Genomic DNA, 15,369 nt, shown 5'->3' on the forward strand with positions numbered 1-15,369 from the left:
AGAGCTATCCTGGCTCATTCAAGTATGTCTTTCATATTGTATATCCTTTGACCTGATATGTCTCTGGGGCCGGTGTGCTCTGTGGTTCATTTTCCTGTAGTCTGTTTGTGGCTTGGAGAAGATCTTTCATGACAGAGCAGTGGGTGGACGGAGGACACCTCAATCAAATAAGCCACTAGGACTGTGCGGAAGCCCACTCCGATCTCCCGTCTGAGCCTACTGACCCAGCACATCTCTTATGCAAACCTCCTTTGGAGATAGCCTACTTGCTCTTTCAGTAGCAACATGGCAGGCCTGGGATACTCACCTACCTATTTCAACCGTTGCTAACTTCCACCAGCCTGGAAAGATCTATTTGAAGTCAATTCAGAGATGGAAGATGTATTTTGTCTCATAAACCCACCCTGAGTGTTGGTGAAGCTATGCTGGACGCCTTCTGAGGCTGTTTTCTGACTAAAAGCAATGATTGATTAGTCATGTCTGCTGTGGGTGGAGGCTGGAGTATAGCGGCATGTGTGTTATGAATCCAACATTTCTGATTTAACTGGATGTGGGAAGCCTAGGTCTCCTCTGGGATCCTCGGGGCCTCAGAATACATCCTGCCACAACACAAACTTTTAGAAACTCTAACCTATTTCCTGCATTAGGCTTTTTGTATCTGTCTGTCCTGCCCCACCTCTATCCAGACTCCAGTTCTAGAATCATGGAGAGGACACTTACCATATTTGATCTGGGCGATGTCTCCGACCACGATCTCAGCCACAGGGATCTGGACCACCTGGCCAGCCCGGACTACGGTGAACTTTTGCTCCTGCTCAATTCGGCTCTGCAGGCCCCGGAACTGTTTCTCCTTACTCCAGTCATTGAAGGCTGTGACAAGGACCACACAGATGACTGACAACAGGATGGCAGCCCCCTCAATCCAGCCTGCTTCTGCTTCGCCTTCGTCTTCTGCCCCGCCCTGGGCTGTGGCACATCCTGTAGAGACACAAGAAAGCACTGGGTTCCCAGGGTGGCAGACGAGAGCTGCCACATAGCTTAGCTCTGCTAAGTAATCCCCGATAATCAGATGACGGTGGTACATTTGATCAGGTGCCTCTGTGCCATGCTCTTGGCAAAGGGCTTCTCCTGGTCACTTTATAGGGCGCTTGTATATGTCTTCTACAGATGGGAATGTTAAGGCTTCTCAGAGGGGGTCTACTAACTTCCCAAGCTAGGAAGGGCAGGTATAAAGGGGGAGCGCCATCCCAGGCAGCATAACTTCAAAGATATCATCTGAACCATACCGACCCTGCCTCTGTCTTACTTGTGAGACAAGCTTCGGTTTTCTTATGAGACAGGATTATGAAATCCTGGGCTGACTTCAAACTGCCTATGTAGCTGAGATGATCTTGGAGTTCTGATCCTCCTGCCTCCACTTTGAGTGCTGAGAGTATACCCCACCTGCCTTTATGCAATACCATGGAAGTGGGTCGTTGCTAACAATACCTCCTAGGACAGAGAAGTGGCAACTTCTGGGCATACCTAGCAGGTAGCAGGTCTCCCTAACTCAGGCCCCAGCAAGGACAACGGGACTCAAGACACAGGCTGCTACTTGACCCACAATGACCCTGTACTCCACACTTGGCACTGCTGAGTCCCCGTATGGGCCTATGACTCTCCTTGTCCCTCTGCTGGCCAGAGAAAGGAAAGCGGCTTAGAAACAGACAATGGTTCAGCTGGAGTCACACAGCAGACCTAGAGTTTGAATCCAGGCCTGGAATCTGAGCTTAGGCTTGTCCTGCCCTGAGCCTCTGAGCCTCTGAGTCCATGGCAGGTGGACCTCCAATCTGACTAACTGGGCATCCCATCTGATTCCAAGGAATAGAGAACAGCAGTTTCAAGAGACTTCAGCAGAAGCTTCTGGAGACGCAGAGGTCAGAAGCATCCAGACAGGAAGGCCAGGGAATGCATGGGAAGGTGAAGGCTCACCATGGCCAAGCGACACATGCTGCTGGCAGACTTCAGGTCTCCAGCTGTAGCAGTATTCCTCCAAGGCCAGTAAATGCCCAAAGGGCTTTCGAGGTTGTTTGTCCTCTTGAAAAAGGGAAACATCTCAGTACTGGTAAAACTGTTCAACTAGACCACTGCTTGGTGGTGTCGGCCGTTACAGTGGTGCCCCTGAGCCAGCCCTGAATTCAAATCTCAACTGCAGATTGCGATGTGGCTATCTCAGCACAGTGTCTCTATTTTCACATCAGCAGAATGGGGTGATCACAGTTGGAACCCTCCTCAGGTGGTCATATCCTCCTTGTGAAGTGTCCACCAAGGAGTCCCAAGGACTCAAGCCTTGGGTCCATGGCACAGAGCACCAGTGTCAGAGATGTCAGCCTGACCAACTACAGATGGGAAACCATCATAGAGGATGGTGCACATGTAGTGAGCATGCCCAGGCCTCTCTTGTCATTACCCTCTATGTAACATGACCTAACAGCTGTACACAGCTGTCACACTGGGTGTCATCAGAAACCCAGAGAGACTTTCAAGTACCCAGAGGTTATAAATACTACCCACAGAAGGTTCCAGCAGGACCCTGGAATGCCTGTACACGCTCTAACACATGAGGACGGGGAAGGGAGGACTTGAATCCAGAGCCCAATACTTCATTTTGTAGGAGGTAGGTTATCCCTGTTTCTTGACACATGCTCTGTAAGGACATGCCTGTCTTCCCTGGTGTGCTTCTTCAGAGTCTCCATGGGGGCTTTTAATGGAAGACTGGGACACTTAGAGTCAAATTAGTATATCACTCTGAGATTCCGGACTCAGAAAAAACCAGATTCAAAGCCCAGGCCCTGCTGTGCAACCCTAGGTAAAAGACTGATTCAATCTCTCTGAGTTCTCAACAAATACCTAGCACATGTTGGGTATTGGTAAGTGCTGGAACTCGCTTTTCCTGAGTGCTCCACAGAACCTCTGTGGACCTTGCTGTCCCAGGATCTGTGTCCCTTCTGCAGTCCTTCCAGGATTTGATATACCTGAACTTGAGCCCATGTTTCCTAAGGTCCTTTACTTGCATGACACCTGACTGTAATACGGGTGCAGGCATGAGCTTGTTGTCTGCACTGAGGGTGGCCTAAGGTCTGGTTTGGAGCTATAGCCCATATATCTGAGGACAATTCTATCCAACCATCCTCTCTCCCTCGAGCCCAGTACCTTCCCTCGTCCAGAGGAATGCAGACCACATATCAGCCAGCATAAGAACCTCCTGGCTAAGATGCTGGCTCTTGGGTAACACAGCAGGTGGATTTTCATATGGGGCTACATGCAGGATTCTTAAGAAGCTGGTGGAAAGTCTTCATCCTCTCCTTGGGGACTAGGCTGTGAGGAACCTGTCCTGCCTCCTTCCCTCCACTACTTTCCTAGTGGGACACAGTGTAGTCATCTGCCTTCCAGCCAAAGTGTGGCTGGACCAGAGCACTGAGGTGCACCAGGGGCAGAGCCAGGGCAACTCGGGCCATATTCTGCCCACCAAGCCATGATCTTTGGGCCTTGGGTTTGTGTACCTCAGAGATGGTCATGGCAGCAGCCATCTGTCTGGAGCCATGGGGATGTATGGGGTCTCTCTTTGGCACAGCTCAGGCCACCATGTCATGTCCTGCCATGTCATGTCCTCTGCCAGCTGTTCCTCATCTCTGCTCAGCAGGCCACAGGAGGTCACTGATGCAGGTGACTGAGCTCCAGCTCCCTCTGTATCGCTGGATGTTTTGGCCAGAGCCACAGAGATTCAGTTCTTGGTGGGGGACCTTAGCATATCCTCCATGGCTCAGGAGCTCACACAAATAGCACCTACCTTCTCCTGGGTCTAGTCTGGTAAGTGGAGTTTTCACCCCTCATCAAGGATAACATCCCTTTGCAACAGACGGAACCATTACAGAAAACCACAGCTAATCAAAATCCAGAGCTGGGGCTCCTAGTCCCAGTGGGTCATCCACAAAACATCTCCACACCGAAGGGTCAGGGAACATTTAGGAAGAAGGGGCAGAAAGGCCAGGAGAGCCAAAGGATCAGAGATTGTGCTGTGAAGTTGTGTCATGTCAGAGGCTACACCCATAAAGTCGATCAACATGACTACCCAAGCGTGAACTGAACGAGGATGATACCAGCGAACACATCAAACCGCACAGGGAAAAGCCCACAAGACCCCTCGGCCTTACACAAAGAATTATAGACAATGGAGTCAGACTGGGAGCCGGAGAGGTGGCCCTCCCAGGGAAGAGCACACTGATTGGTTGTCTGGTGACAAATGGTCAGCCCTGTAAACGTGCATGCAACTAACATTATATGAACTCAAAAGGTTATATTAGGAGTATATATGCAAATGCACACACACACACACAATCACAATAGATGAAAAGGAGACCATGAATTTGAAGGAGAGATGAGGGGTATGTGAGAGGGGGTGAAGAGTAAAAGAGAAATGTAATATAAATAAATTACAGTCTCAAAACAAACAAATAAAAACAAACACAGTATCTTTCTCCAGGGTCATTGTGTGGATCAAGCGAGGAGGAAATGGGCTTTTGCCACAATAGCTCCCAACTGAGGTAGCTACAGAAACCGTAGGCCATATGTTAGTCTGACCATCTGCATCTGCAGTCTTCTATATTTGCTGAAACCATAAGGAAGGCTGTCCACGGTTCACCCCTCTTACTTTCCTATGGGAACGCCCATCCCAGGATCTACTGTCAGAAAAATCTCACCTCCCTTCTTGTTGCTAACCTGACCTATGACAAGCATCCGTCTTCCCTTTCTACCCCAGATGCCCAGGAAGCTCAAATCAAACTTCAATCTGAGTCACGGTAGCAATTACAAGTGGTTTTTATTCGCTTTCCCTCCTATCCTGTATGGAAAGAGCTCGTCTGGTGTGGTGCTTGAGCTGTACTATAGTGTGAGGGAGCCTGGCCTCGTGAGGCTGTACTGGCTCAAGCCCCTCACCAAATGTGCCACCTTACTGCTGGACTTGGGAGTCCTTGTGCGACAGGAGACATTGTTTCTTCATAAATTATGAAGTCTATGATACTTTGTAAGAATAAAAGGAAATGAACTTAAGTATTGCGTGACTCAGAGGAACTTAACCTCCTCTCCATACCCCAGTTTGCTCATCTTTAAAGTCTGAGCCCTGAGCTGGGCATGCTGGAACTGCCTAACAGCACTCAACATGGCCATTACTACAGCTGGTGAGGCCTTGCACTCACAGGTGGGTTGACCAGGTCTTGGGCATGTATTGGTCTGTGTGGCCTGAGGCCTGGCAAGCTTGGTCTCTCTTGTAGGTTGTGGGAGCGGCATGCCAGAGACCCTTGCCCATGCTGTGTGCCGTCAGGGGCACCTGGGTCACCCTACCTTCATTACTCTCTCCCGGTGGGTGGTAGAAGGACAGTCCCAGGGAGATGATGGCTGCAATCTCCAGGATGATGAGTGTCACGTCCTGTAGCGCTTCCCACACCAGCTGCAGGAAGGTTTTTGGTTTCTTTGGAGGTATGAAGTTTTGCCCAAAAATCTGTTTCCTCTTTTCCAAGTCTGGAGCAGTGCCCGGCAAACCTGTGGACAGAGGGCAGACAAGTTGGGTTGGGGCCAGGAGAGACGCATGCCTGCCCCTGGGAGCTGAGGAGGGAAACAGGCAAACAAGGCAGAACCTTCCAGGCATTTGTCCTAGGAGCCCAGTGTTCTAAGTGATTCATGTCCTGAAGGGGGCCCTGCTAAATGAACGAAGGAACCTCCAAACATAGATGCTTCTAGACTCAAGGGGACATTCCATCCCTATAAACGTGCACACCAAAGAGCATCTCACACACCTGATTCAGGACATCATAGCCCAGGCCAGCCAACTGGATGCAGCTCAGCAGAGTCACATCACACAAGGACTCCTTTATACTAAGGTGTTGAATGTCTGCTATAATTTATTGAGTATTAGGCTGATGGTGACCATCGGAATGACTGTCAGCCAGTTACAAGGCTAAAGGATTCATAGCCCAGACCTTTGTAAGCTACAGAATCTGTGACTATCTAAGCCTTCCTTCCAGGACCTGGCCGGTGACCTGCTTTGGGAAAGCACTCTATGGAAATGGAAGGCCAGAGCATCTTGGCTCGCCCATGCGTCCCTCTGTCCAGAGATAAGTGTCCTCATGGGTGATGCTGACCCAGGCAGGTGGAGAGTGGTGTAACAGGTGGACAGAGATTGGAGGCATAGAGCTACAAACAAGGACCTCACAGAGTCACTGGGAGCTGAAGGAGGCTGGGAATAGCCTCTCCTGACAGATTTAGGGCAGTCTGGCCAACACTCTCTGGCTTTGGACTTGGTGCTCCAGAGAGAAGCCATTCCTGGCTCAAGGCCACCCACTTTGGGACAGTGTGCTCCAGTGAGCACGGCAGGAACCATGTAGCCCGTGTCTTCCCTGATTCTGAGTTTCCACACATATCTTAACCACAACAGAGCTAAATTAAATGGCTTGGAGTGCCTTTTAATTTCTCATAATAAGCCTCCTCTGGGCTTTGAATCCAGTCGACCCCCAGTTTCTCCTCCTGCACCAGTGATGGTGATGGTGGTGGTGATTGTGAGGGTGATGGTGGTAGCACCTGACTCACAGGGTTGTATGTTACGTGAGTCAGCAAGCATTTCTTATGCTCCTGTGTGGTGTACAGCCCTGCTGCAGATCCTGGGGCAGAGCTGAGAATGAGATAGCCCAACACCGGCAGGGAGCCGCCCCATCCACTGTCCCCTTCATGGCCACACATGTGCATTACTGTGAGATTCATATTGGGGGCAGCAGACACTCAGGTGGATCTGTTGGTGGCTCCTGGACCAGGGCAGCATGGACAGCCAGGGAGGCTCTTGTCCTGCACCTGTTAGTGGAGTTCACTGACAACCCACCAGCTCTCTGTGCCTAAATAACTCCCTAGCTTCCTTCACACACCTGACCTCTGACCTTGCCACACTGGAAGCGCCTCGTTATTCCCAGATGGGGATCACGTATCCTGTCTCGCTGCATAGCTTCTCATCTGACTCCTAGGCTACAGCTGAGGTCTCATCTGTCACTCTCTGCCTCCACCCCAGCCCAGCCGACCTGGCTGGCTTCTGACTCCTCCTGACCCTGCATACCCATGCTGAGCCTTCCACATTGTCTCCTTCTGTGTGCTGGATCCATCCTTGCTAACACGTAGATGACCAAGGACTATCGAGCCCTTCACTGAGTATGTAGAGATTGGTGTGATGAGCCCCAGTAGGGGAATAGGTGTGTGGCAGGCACTTGGGCCACAGCAGTGTCCTGCCCTAACTGGCCTGTGTGTCTTACTATTGTTGTTATATATTAATAATATTGTTATTATTAATGTGTGTGATGTGTGTGTGGGCACACATGTGCCACTATTATTATTATTATTATTAATGTGTGTGATGTGTGTGTGGGAACATGTGTGCCACAGCACGTGTTTAGAGACCAGAGGAAAACACTGCAGAGTGAGTCCTTTTCTTCCACCTTCATGTCAGCTCTGGGCCTCTCTGGCTGTCAGGTTTGCACAGCAGGAAACTTTGCCACTGGGCAGTCTTGCCTGCTTCTGCCCTGTGCTCTTCCTGAGCCTCCTTGCTCCTACACTGCATGCCCTCTGTCTCACAGGGGCAGAATGCAGCCACCTTACTGCGTGCCAGCCCTGGCCACGATGGCTTATGGGTTTGTGGGATGGTCCTTTCATGCTCCGGGGCAAAGGTTGGTCTGAGGCCTGCCCATGGGCTGGCACAGGAGGCCTTAGCCTCATCTCACACACTGCTGCAGGCTGCCTGTCTGAGTGTAGGGAGAGGCTAGGCCTCTCCAGGCTCACAGGATATCACAGGCTAGTTAAGGTGGGTGGAGTCAGGGGGGGCACCTTTCCAAAAACACAGCCCTTTAGTCCTTTCATGGGAAGGCAAAAGCCCAAGGCATGCTGAGTTGGGGACTCAGGATTCAGCTAGTATATTTTCTGGGGCCTGAACTCATGTTACCAGGGTTGGTGGCAAGAGCCTGCTGGCTGGCCTGTAGAAGGTACTATAACCTGGAGCTTATGTCTTAGTCCTCTGTAGGACCATCCACTGATGATGCTTCCTTTCAGTCCGTAGTTTCCAAGTCTCTATGGAACCTGGAGAGAGTGGTGTATAGGCTACAGGTCGGTGGCTCATGGCTGTAAGCACTTAGGGGCTTGCAATCCAGGCCTGGGTGTCAGGGGAAGCTGGACTGCTGCATAGGTCGCTGGGTGGCCCTGTCATCTGGGTGGCTACCAGCTTCCTCAGGAGTGGGAAGTGCAATCTCTGTGTCGAGCTATTGGCCTGTAGAGACAGGACAAAGGGAAAATGGCTGCTAGGTGACCTTGGACCCAGGGTCCCTGGAAGCCATGACACCCGTAGGCCTTGGATCAGTGGTCAGCCCAATGGGAACATCACCTGGTCCAGATCACACGGTGGTGGGTCCCAGAGTCTGGACCCAAGGAATCCGCTCGTCACTCACTTCTTCGGGGTTTCCAGTTTCCGTGAGACCTGTCTTACTACTGAGAGTTTCTAAGCAGCTTTCGGGTTCACAGCCTCCAGGAGGCTACAGTTGATGCAGGGAGTGCATCTGGCTGAGCACTTGACCAATCCAGACATGGGGCTGAGGAAGATGAGGAGGAAGCTGGAGCCCCAGCAGGGAGAGAAAGGGGCGGGAGGAGGAGGGGAGGAGGAAAGCAGTCAGGAACTCACCCTCACACTCCACTCTGAAGAGTTCCCAGCCCTTCACAGCTGCCCTGCTCCTGGTCCCCTGTGGCCTCTCTGAGGCTGTTCTAAGGCGTCACATTTACCGCCTTCTCCACCAGGCCACAGGTTCTGCTCATACCAGGCATTGCTTTCTTAGTCTTGGCTCCAAGGCTGTTATCTTGCCTGCCTTCCTGCTATCCCTACCCTGCCTTCTTCCTTCTGTTGATTGTCATGTTTAGTCTCCAGAAACCCTGGTGGGAGTTTACCGCCTGCTCCTGAGAGCCTTTCTTGATTTACACAGCAGGAACAATGTAGGCTTCTTATCATTCCCTGATACCCCCCACCCCCCGCCCCATCACCAGCTCACACTTCACTCACACACATGCAGGCTAGTCCCTGGGCTAGGCTTTGGTCTTGGGTGGGGACTTGGGCCCCAAACCCTGATTGAGATCTGACTTTGCTGCTTTCATCGTCTGGACACTGACATTTGGCATCCTGAAGGGACCCTGAGAAGCCTTCTACCCTGTCCACATCTTTAGGGATCAGGGATGAGGGTGGGTGCCTAGGCTGCTCAGAGACACTTGAACACAGCAGAAAGCTACTGTGTACTTCCTGGAAGTCTTGCAAGCTTGACTTGAACTCTGTGGGACAACTGCACACATACGGGTCTCCCCTGTGGCTTGGGTCTGCCAGGGCCATGGTAGGTAGCAGGATTAGCTGCTATCTTGCATGCATGCCAGGCACATGTACAGCCTGGGACCACATCCTGGTTCTTGATGGGGGTGGGGTGGGGCATGAAGCTATCTCCTGATTTTTGGCGGTCTTGTGGATCCAGAGTCTTTGTTGATTACAAATGTTCTCAGGGCAGTGGGCATGTTTACTGGTTATGTGCTGGTGTGCATACATGGTACACACACACACACACACACACACACACACACACACGCACACGCACACGCACACGCACACGTACACGCACTGACACAGCTGTGGACTCAGTGTTCATAGCAGACACGACACTGCATAGTCACACCACTGACTGGTCTCTCTGCAGAGTCCTCTAGTGTATTGTACACACAGGGACATGGTAGGGTCCATGGGCCTCTAAGCTGACCCAGGCGCAGACACTGGCTCCACCGGTCTCAATCTCGTCCTGTCCTTGATCTGAGGCAAGCCCAGTTACTGCCCTTCTTGCACAGTAGAACTTCTATGGAGGGCTTTTCAGCTCACGGCTCCAGAATGTTTTATGTGAGCAGGGAAGAGGGTCCATGGGTAGGGGGGTATGGGGGTGGTGGCTAGTGGGAATCTCTATATGCTGTGAAAATATCAATTACTTATACCAAGGAAGAGTTAGGTTCCTGAGTTCCCAGATAAAACAGTCAGCCACTTGGCACTTGGGATAAATAGCAAACAAGTTGTTTAGTGTGAATGATGTCCTGTACAATATTTGGGACATAGGAGTAGTAAATTAATATTTGCTGTTCACCTGAAATACAAATCATACTGATCTGCGCCTTGTGTCCCCAAAGTTCCTCCAGGTCTCCCCTGGATCCACCTTGTAGGAACAGCATGGCTCCATAGTCACTCAGTGGGGAAACTGAGGCACTGCAATATGAGAGTGACTTTCTCTTTAAGTAGAATGCTTCAGCGGCAGAAGGGGACTGGGCCCCTCTGCCACCCTGGCCCTCTTCATGCTATGGAGATGTAAGGGGTGCGACCAGCAGGGTAATCATTCCTTCTTACTAAGCTTTGTTGGGCATTTCAGAATCTGGTAACCTTATAGAAGACACTTTATTCTGGTGGATTGTCCTCGTCCCTTGTTAAAAATAGAGTCCCGGAAGCTGTATCAACCTCTCATGCGGCCTCCCTCCACAGGTGGCAGGCTTCAGGACAGTACAAGCAGCACTTTGCCGCTGCTCCAGGAGGGGGCGCCCTGCACAATGGACAGTAAGCAGGTGGGTGCCTGTCGCTGAGACTTCATTCTCCAAAAGCAGCGCCCAGGGACAATCTAACTCTACTTGTTGAAGATAAAAAAGGGTGATTATGGTACTTAGGAACACGATGGGTATGTAGAATCTGGGCAGGATACCCTTTCCTTCCTTTGAGCGCTGCCGCTAACCACACTGAATCAAAGTCCATTGCCTTCCATGCCTGGTAGCTTCCTGCCTCAGAACCCAGTGCCTAAGTCAAAGGCAAGAACTCTGCTGCTCTGCTCTCCGGCAGCCCCAGAGCCAGCCTTGTGTTCTACACAGAGCCTTGGCTGTGGATGAGAGCTAGTTGCAAGGCACCTGAAGGGATTTGGAAACCATAGTCACCAGGCTTGGTGTTGCTAAATATTTGTGCTGTCAATGTGATGTGGGTTCTTCTATTAGCATAAATAAAAGCCTTATATTTTGAGAAAAAACCCATACAAGCCCTTTAAAAAGTTACATTTATAGAAAACCAAGTTTCTGTCTTTGGAAAGTGAGTGGGCTAAATAAACCGTAGTGCATCCAACCCATAATATACTACGTGGCAGTTCTTTAAACATGAGCTTGGTTCATGTTCCCTAGCATAGAAGATTCTCCGAGGAAAACTGACGAGCGAAACAAGCCTTAGAACACTATGTGCGGTTTGACTCCATCCGTGTAAACCGGAAAATGCTCCATCCCGCTGGAGGCACACACATGCAAGTATGTGGCGGGATATGCAAGGACCTGACCTAAACTCACGAAGGAGGCGCTGACTCGGAGGAGGCAGTGGGATCGGTTGTGGTGGTAGGTTCTGACTGGAATATGTGAATTTTAAACAGGAGAATATGTTTTATCTGAATAATTTAAAGTTTAACTAGGAAAGCGAAGGGCTTTTTCCCTATACAACTTTTAGATGAAATGGACCTGGAGATAATATTGCTGGGTTAATATTCAGCCTTGTTTGTGAGCTGTGTGTTCCTGACTGGATTATTTCAGCTCTACCATGGCATGGCTGGGATGCTGCCTAGGTCATAGCCTAGGCATGAAGATGCAAACGAGGTATGGCAAGCCAGGAACACAGTAGGTACTCAATAGACAGCACACAGTAGGTACTCAATAGACAGCACATAGTAGGTACTCAATAGACAGCACACAGTAGGTACTCAATAGACAGCACACAGTAGGTACTCAATAGACGGCACATAGCAGGTACTCAGCAGATGACCCTATCATCTCTCCTTCTCTTGTGTCTTGTATATAGTTCTCCTTCAGGTCCATCCACACCTTTTTTTTTTTTTTTTTTTTTTTAGGGGCAGGGGGACTGAGGTCTCAGTCTACAATTCCAGAGTGTATGCAAGGTGCATCGTGTTTGTGTTAAATCCTTATCTGCTGCACTCTGGTGGCTCCTATCACACAGTTAAAAGTCACAATCCTTACTGAGACCCAACTCCTGGTCCCTGCCGTCCTCTGTTGTCTCACGCCTCATCTCCACCATTACGCTCCAGTGATGCTTGCTTGTCTCTTTAGTGCAGGCCTCAGGACCTTAGCACGTCCTCAGTTGGGAATGCCCTCCTCTTTGGCTGAGCCATTCTTGGTGAGGGTGAACTCCATTTCTAATGTTCTTCTCACCCTGAGAATCCCTTCCATTCACATAACTAACAATCCAAGTGTTTTTCTTATACCTGGCTCCCTTGTCAACTGTCACCTTCATGAGGTCAGGGACAGCGTGTCCTGTTTTGTTCTGACCTACAGTAGATGGTTAGTAAGCATTGGCCTTTCCTAGACACACATGCCTAGGAAGACCAGAGGTAAGGGGCACTACTTGATTGCAGAGTGACCTTTTCTCCGAGATTGTGAAATGGATTGAAGCTTGGGGTGGGGGACACTTGGGGTCTGCTCTGGTCACCCCCTCTGTGCCAGAGCTCATTCTCAATGGCTTTGTGTTCTTGCCGACAAGAGGGGCATGAGAGGCATGTTTTTGGGTACACCCTTTCTTTGCTGTTGAGGTCCCACTTAAATTCAGACTCTAAACCTTTTCCTCTTGTCTGTCTCTACACTGGCCCCTCAGCACGGCTCCTTCCTCTCACCGTTTCTGATCGGCTGTGTAGTCTGGCTTCTCTGCCCCAGGGGAGCACGGCAGCCTTCCTCTTCACCACTCTTTCTTTCCTCCCAGCTCCCCCCATTCCAAGTCTTCTTTGTTCACATATTCACGCAAACACTTCATAGATGCTGCATCCAGAGTGTTAGGTATGTCCTGTCTCCAAAGGGCACAGGGACCTGTCACACTCAAGTAAGTCTCAGACGGTACCAGCATGAGGCTTCAAGGCAGCCAAGCAGTGGAACTAACCACAGGCTGAGGCACCTGTCACCATAGCACACCTGCTACTAAGTCACATGAAGAGACCATGGCTGGTTCCCCACAGAGGCCTTGAGTCTTGCTATTTGTGAGGAGGCAGACTTGGTGATGTTGGGCCCAGCTCCACCCAGCTGCTGTTTCCCCTCAGCTTCTTCAGCCCCCCATGCCCCCTTCTTTCTTTCATGGTACCTGCCACCATCCATATCAGGTCTACTCTCCCCTGGACCCTTTCCGCCAACCTCAGCTCTTTCCTTATAAAGTGTAAACCAATAGATATGGCTCTAGTCTTAAAGAGAATCTCTTGGGATTTTTATTTCTCTGGTCCTCAGCCCATCCTCCAGTGCTGCATTGCATCTGCTGGTCCTGATGCTGGGCTTAGAGCTACAGTGCCTCATCCTGTTGGGCACAGGCTGGACATATTAACCTCCATGGTGCCTTACCCTTCCCATCTGTAAAGTGGAGAGTTTGAATAGTACCACTCCCACAGGAATACAGTGGGGCAAAGATGCACCCGCCACATACGTGAACCTGTTGGGAATGGTCCACCATGATGGCCATACAGAGATTTTCCTGTTATTTTAAAGGATACCCTTGGCTCAGTTTTCCTTTGTGGGCAGAAGCTGTTCTGTTTAATTTGAACTGTTAGCCTTTTCTCCTTGCATCTATTTTGCCCCGGGGTTTTTTCCTTGCCTGTCTGGGAGGGGTTGTATCTTGAGGCACATTGGCAGAGAAGGGTGGATGCTTAGGCTGAGTCATTCACCCCTGTACTGGGTTGCACCTGGCTGCCTAGCAACCAAGAATGTAGCTACTTGCAATTGTATGGGAGACATGATGTTCTGAACGAGCCTTCAAATCACATTCTACCAAGTCATGTTCAGCCCGAGGCCCAGTCATGAAACAAAATGACAGAACAGAGTGCCAGGACAGTCAGGTGTAGAGCATGATGCCGGAAGCCCGGAGCCAGGGACATCTCAAGGTGGGCAGACAACAGTCAGTGGGCGGTGTGAGGAGCTTAGCCCTGGTCTGTGATAAAAGAGTGGCCGTGCCACATCTCACTGGGCAAGCGGCTTTTCCCCTTAGGTCTCAGCTGTTCCTTCCCCGTGAGACTGACAGTTTAGAACCTGCTTTGCAGGCTTTTGGCCAAAACAAACATGCTGCTCTTCCCATCCACCCCCAGAAATGTCCCACACCTTAGAGGACAGCCTCTAATCCCTGCCTGGTCTCCAACTGCCCTCCAGTCCCATGCCCTGGATAGACCCTATCTCTCAGCCGTTGCCCACTCTCTCCGGTCCATCCTCCAGCTCCTGCTGGCTCCCTGTCCTGGTGCTCAGAACCCCCCCGTGCTGTGTGTAACTTTTTGCTCATGGCCACTAGAGCCTCTAGAACCCTGGGCAAGCTCCCACACAGCTCCGTTCCTCGGCCTTTTCCTGCCACCCATGCTCACATGCAAGTCCCGAGAACACAGACACACTGATGAGTGCATGAACTGCTGCACCTAGAGCTCTGCTCAGCACACAGTAGGTGCTCAAGACATGCACGGATGAACTTTAAAAGAGGTTTCAGAAGGCTAAACCTTGTCGGTCGATATGCACAGACTTGGCCAGCGCATTGCCTCTGGCATCAAAGCCAGTTTCCAAGTAATCTAGAGAACACTAGGTGTCCATGGGCCTCAGCGCCCATGCTTACATCTTAAGTTTGTTCAAGAAGCCAGGTCAGAGCCCTCAAGCCTCATGCTAATTGGTCCCACATCTACTACTTTCTCAGACAGTCATCGTGTTATTAAACCATCACGACGTGAAAACACGTTAACAGAAGGTTACCATGCTTGTCAAGTTCAGGGACAAAGTTGAAAGTTCAGGGCTGAGGTGACGTGTTTTCCCAGAGGTCTTGAAGGGCTGTGTGAACTGGAGAACTGGAGCCAACCTGAGGGCGGAGGGGACAGAGCTAGGGCCAGCAGGCTTAGGTGCTGTCTGACTCCTGCCACTTGTTAGGGTGTGATGTGGCAACACAGACAGCAGCCGCTGCAGTCAAGGCTGCCCCCATGGCACTTGTTAGCACGTTTTGGACAAGCCTGAGTGGGTGTGGAACAGTAGAGGGGCTCCACGGTCAGGATCATCCATCAGACCCAAAGCAGGAACATGAGAGGGACAGTTTGCAGCCTGGTCCTGTGGCATCCAAGCCCATTCCCTTGCTTAGTCCTCTAGGCAACTGGAGTGCTGCCCCTCTGCTTTAAGAGGAAGCCGCCTGCCTTCTACCACAGCCAAGCCCAGGTATTGCTCGCCCTCCCTCTGTGAACCAAGGCTAACAAGGGGCAGCTGAGGTGCACC

General features: G+C 50.8%; 1 protein-coding gene across 1 annotated transcript in view; it reads right to left on the bottom strand.

Annotated features, from left to right (window-relative positions):
• Nucleotides 1-15,369, bottom strand: part of Atp2b2 (ATPase plasma membrane Ca2+ transporting 2) — a 98,346-nt gene that overhangs the window by 68,561 nt on the left and 14,416 nt on the right. The window contains exons 2-3 of the mRNA XM_052172890.1: nucleotides 5,380-5,577; nucleotides 721-978 (exon numbers count right to left, since the gene is read on the bottom strand). Coding sequence (XP_052028850.1) covers nucleotides 721-978; nucleotides 5,380-5,577 — 456 coding nt within the window. The remainder of the gene's footprint in view (nucleotides 1-720; nucleotides 979-5,379; nucleotides 5,578-15,369) is intronic.

The sequence above is a fragment of the Apodemus sylvaticus genome, chromosome 2 (genome assembly GCF_947179515.1).
Source record: "Apodemus sylvaticus chromosome 2, mApoSyl1.1, whole genome shotgun sequence".
Taxonomy (NCBI): Eukaryota; Metazoa; Chordata; class Mammalia; order Rodentia; family Muridae; genus Apodemus; species Apodemus sylvaticus.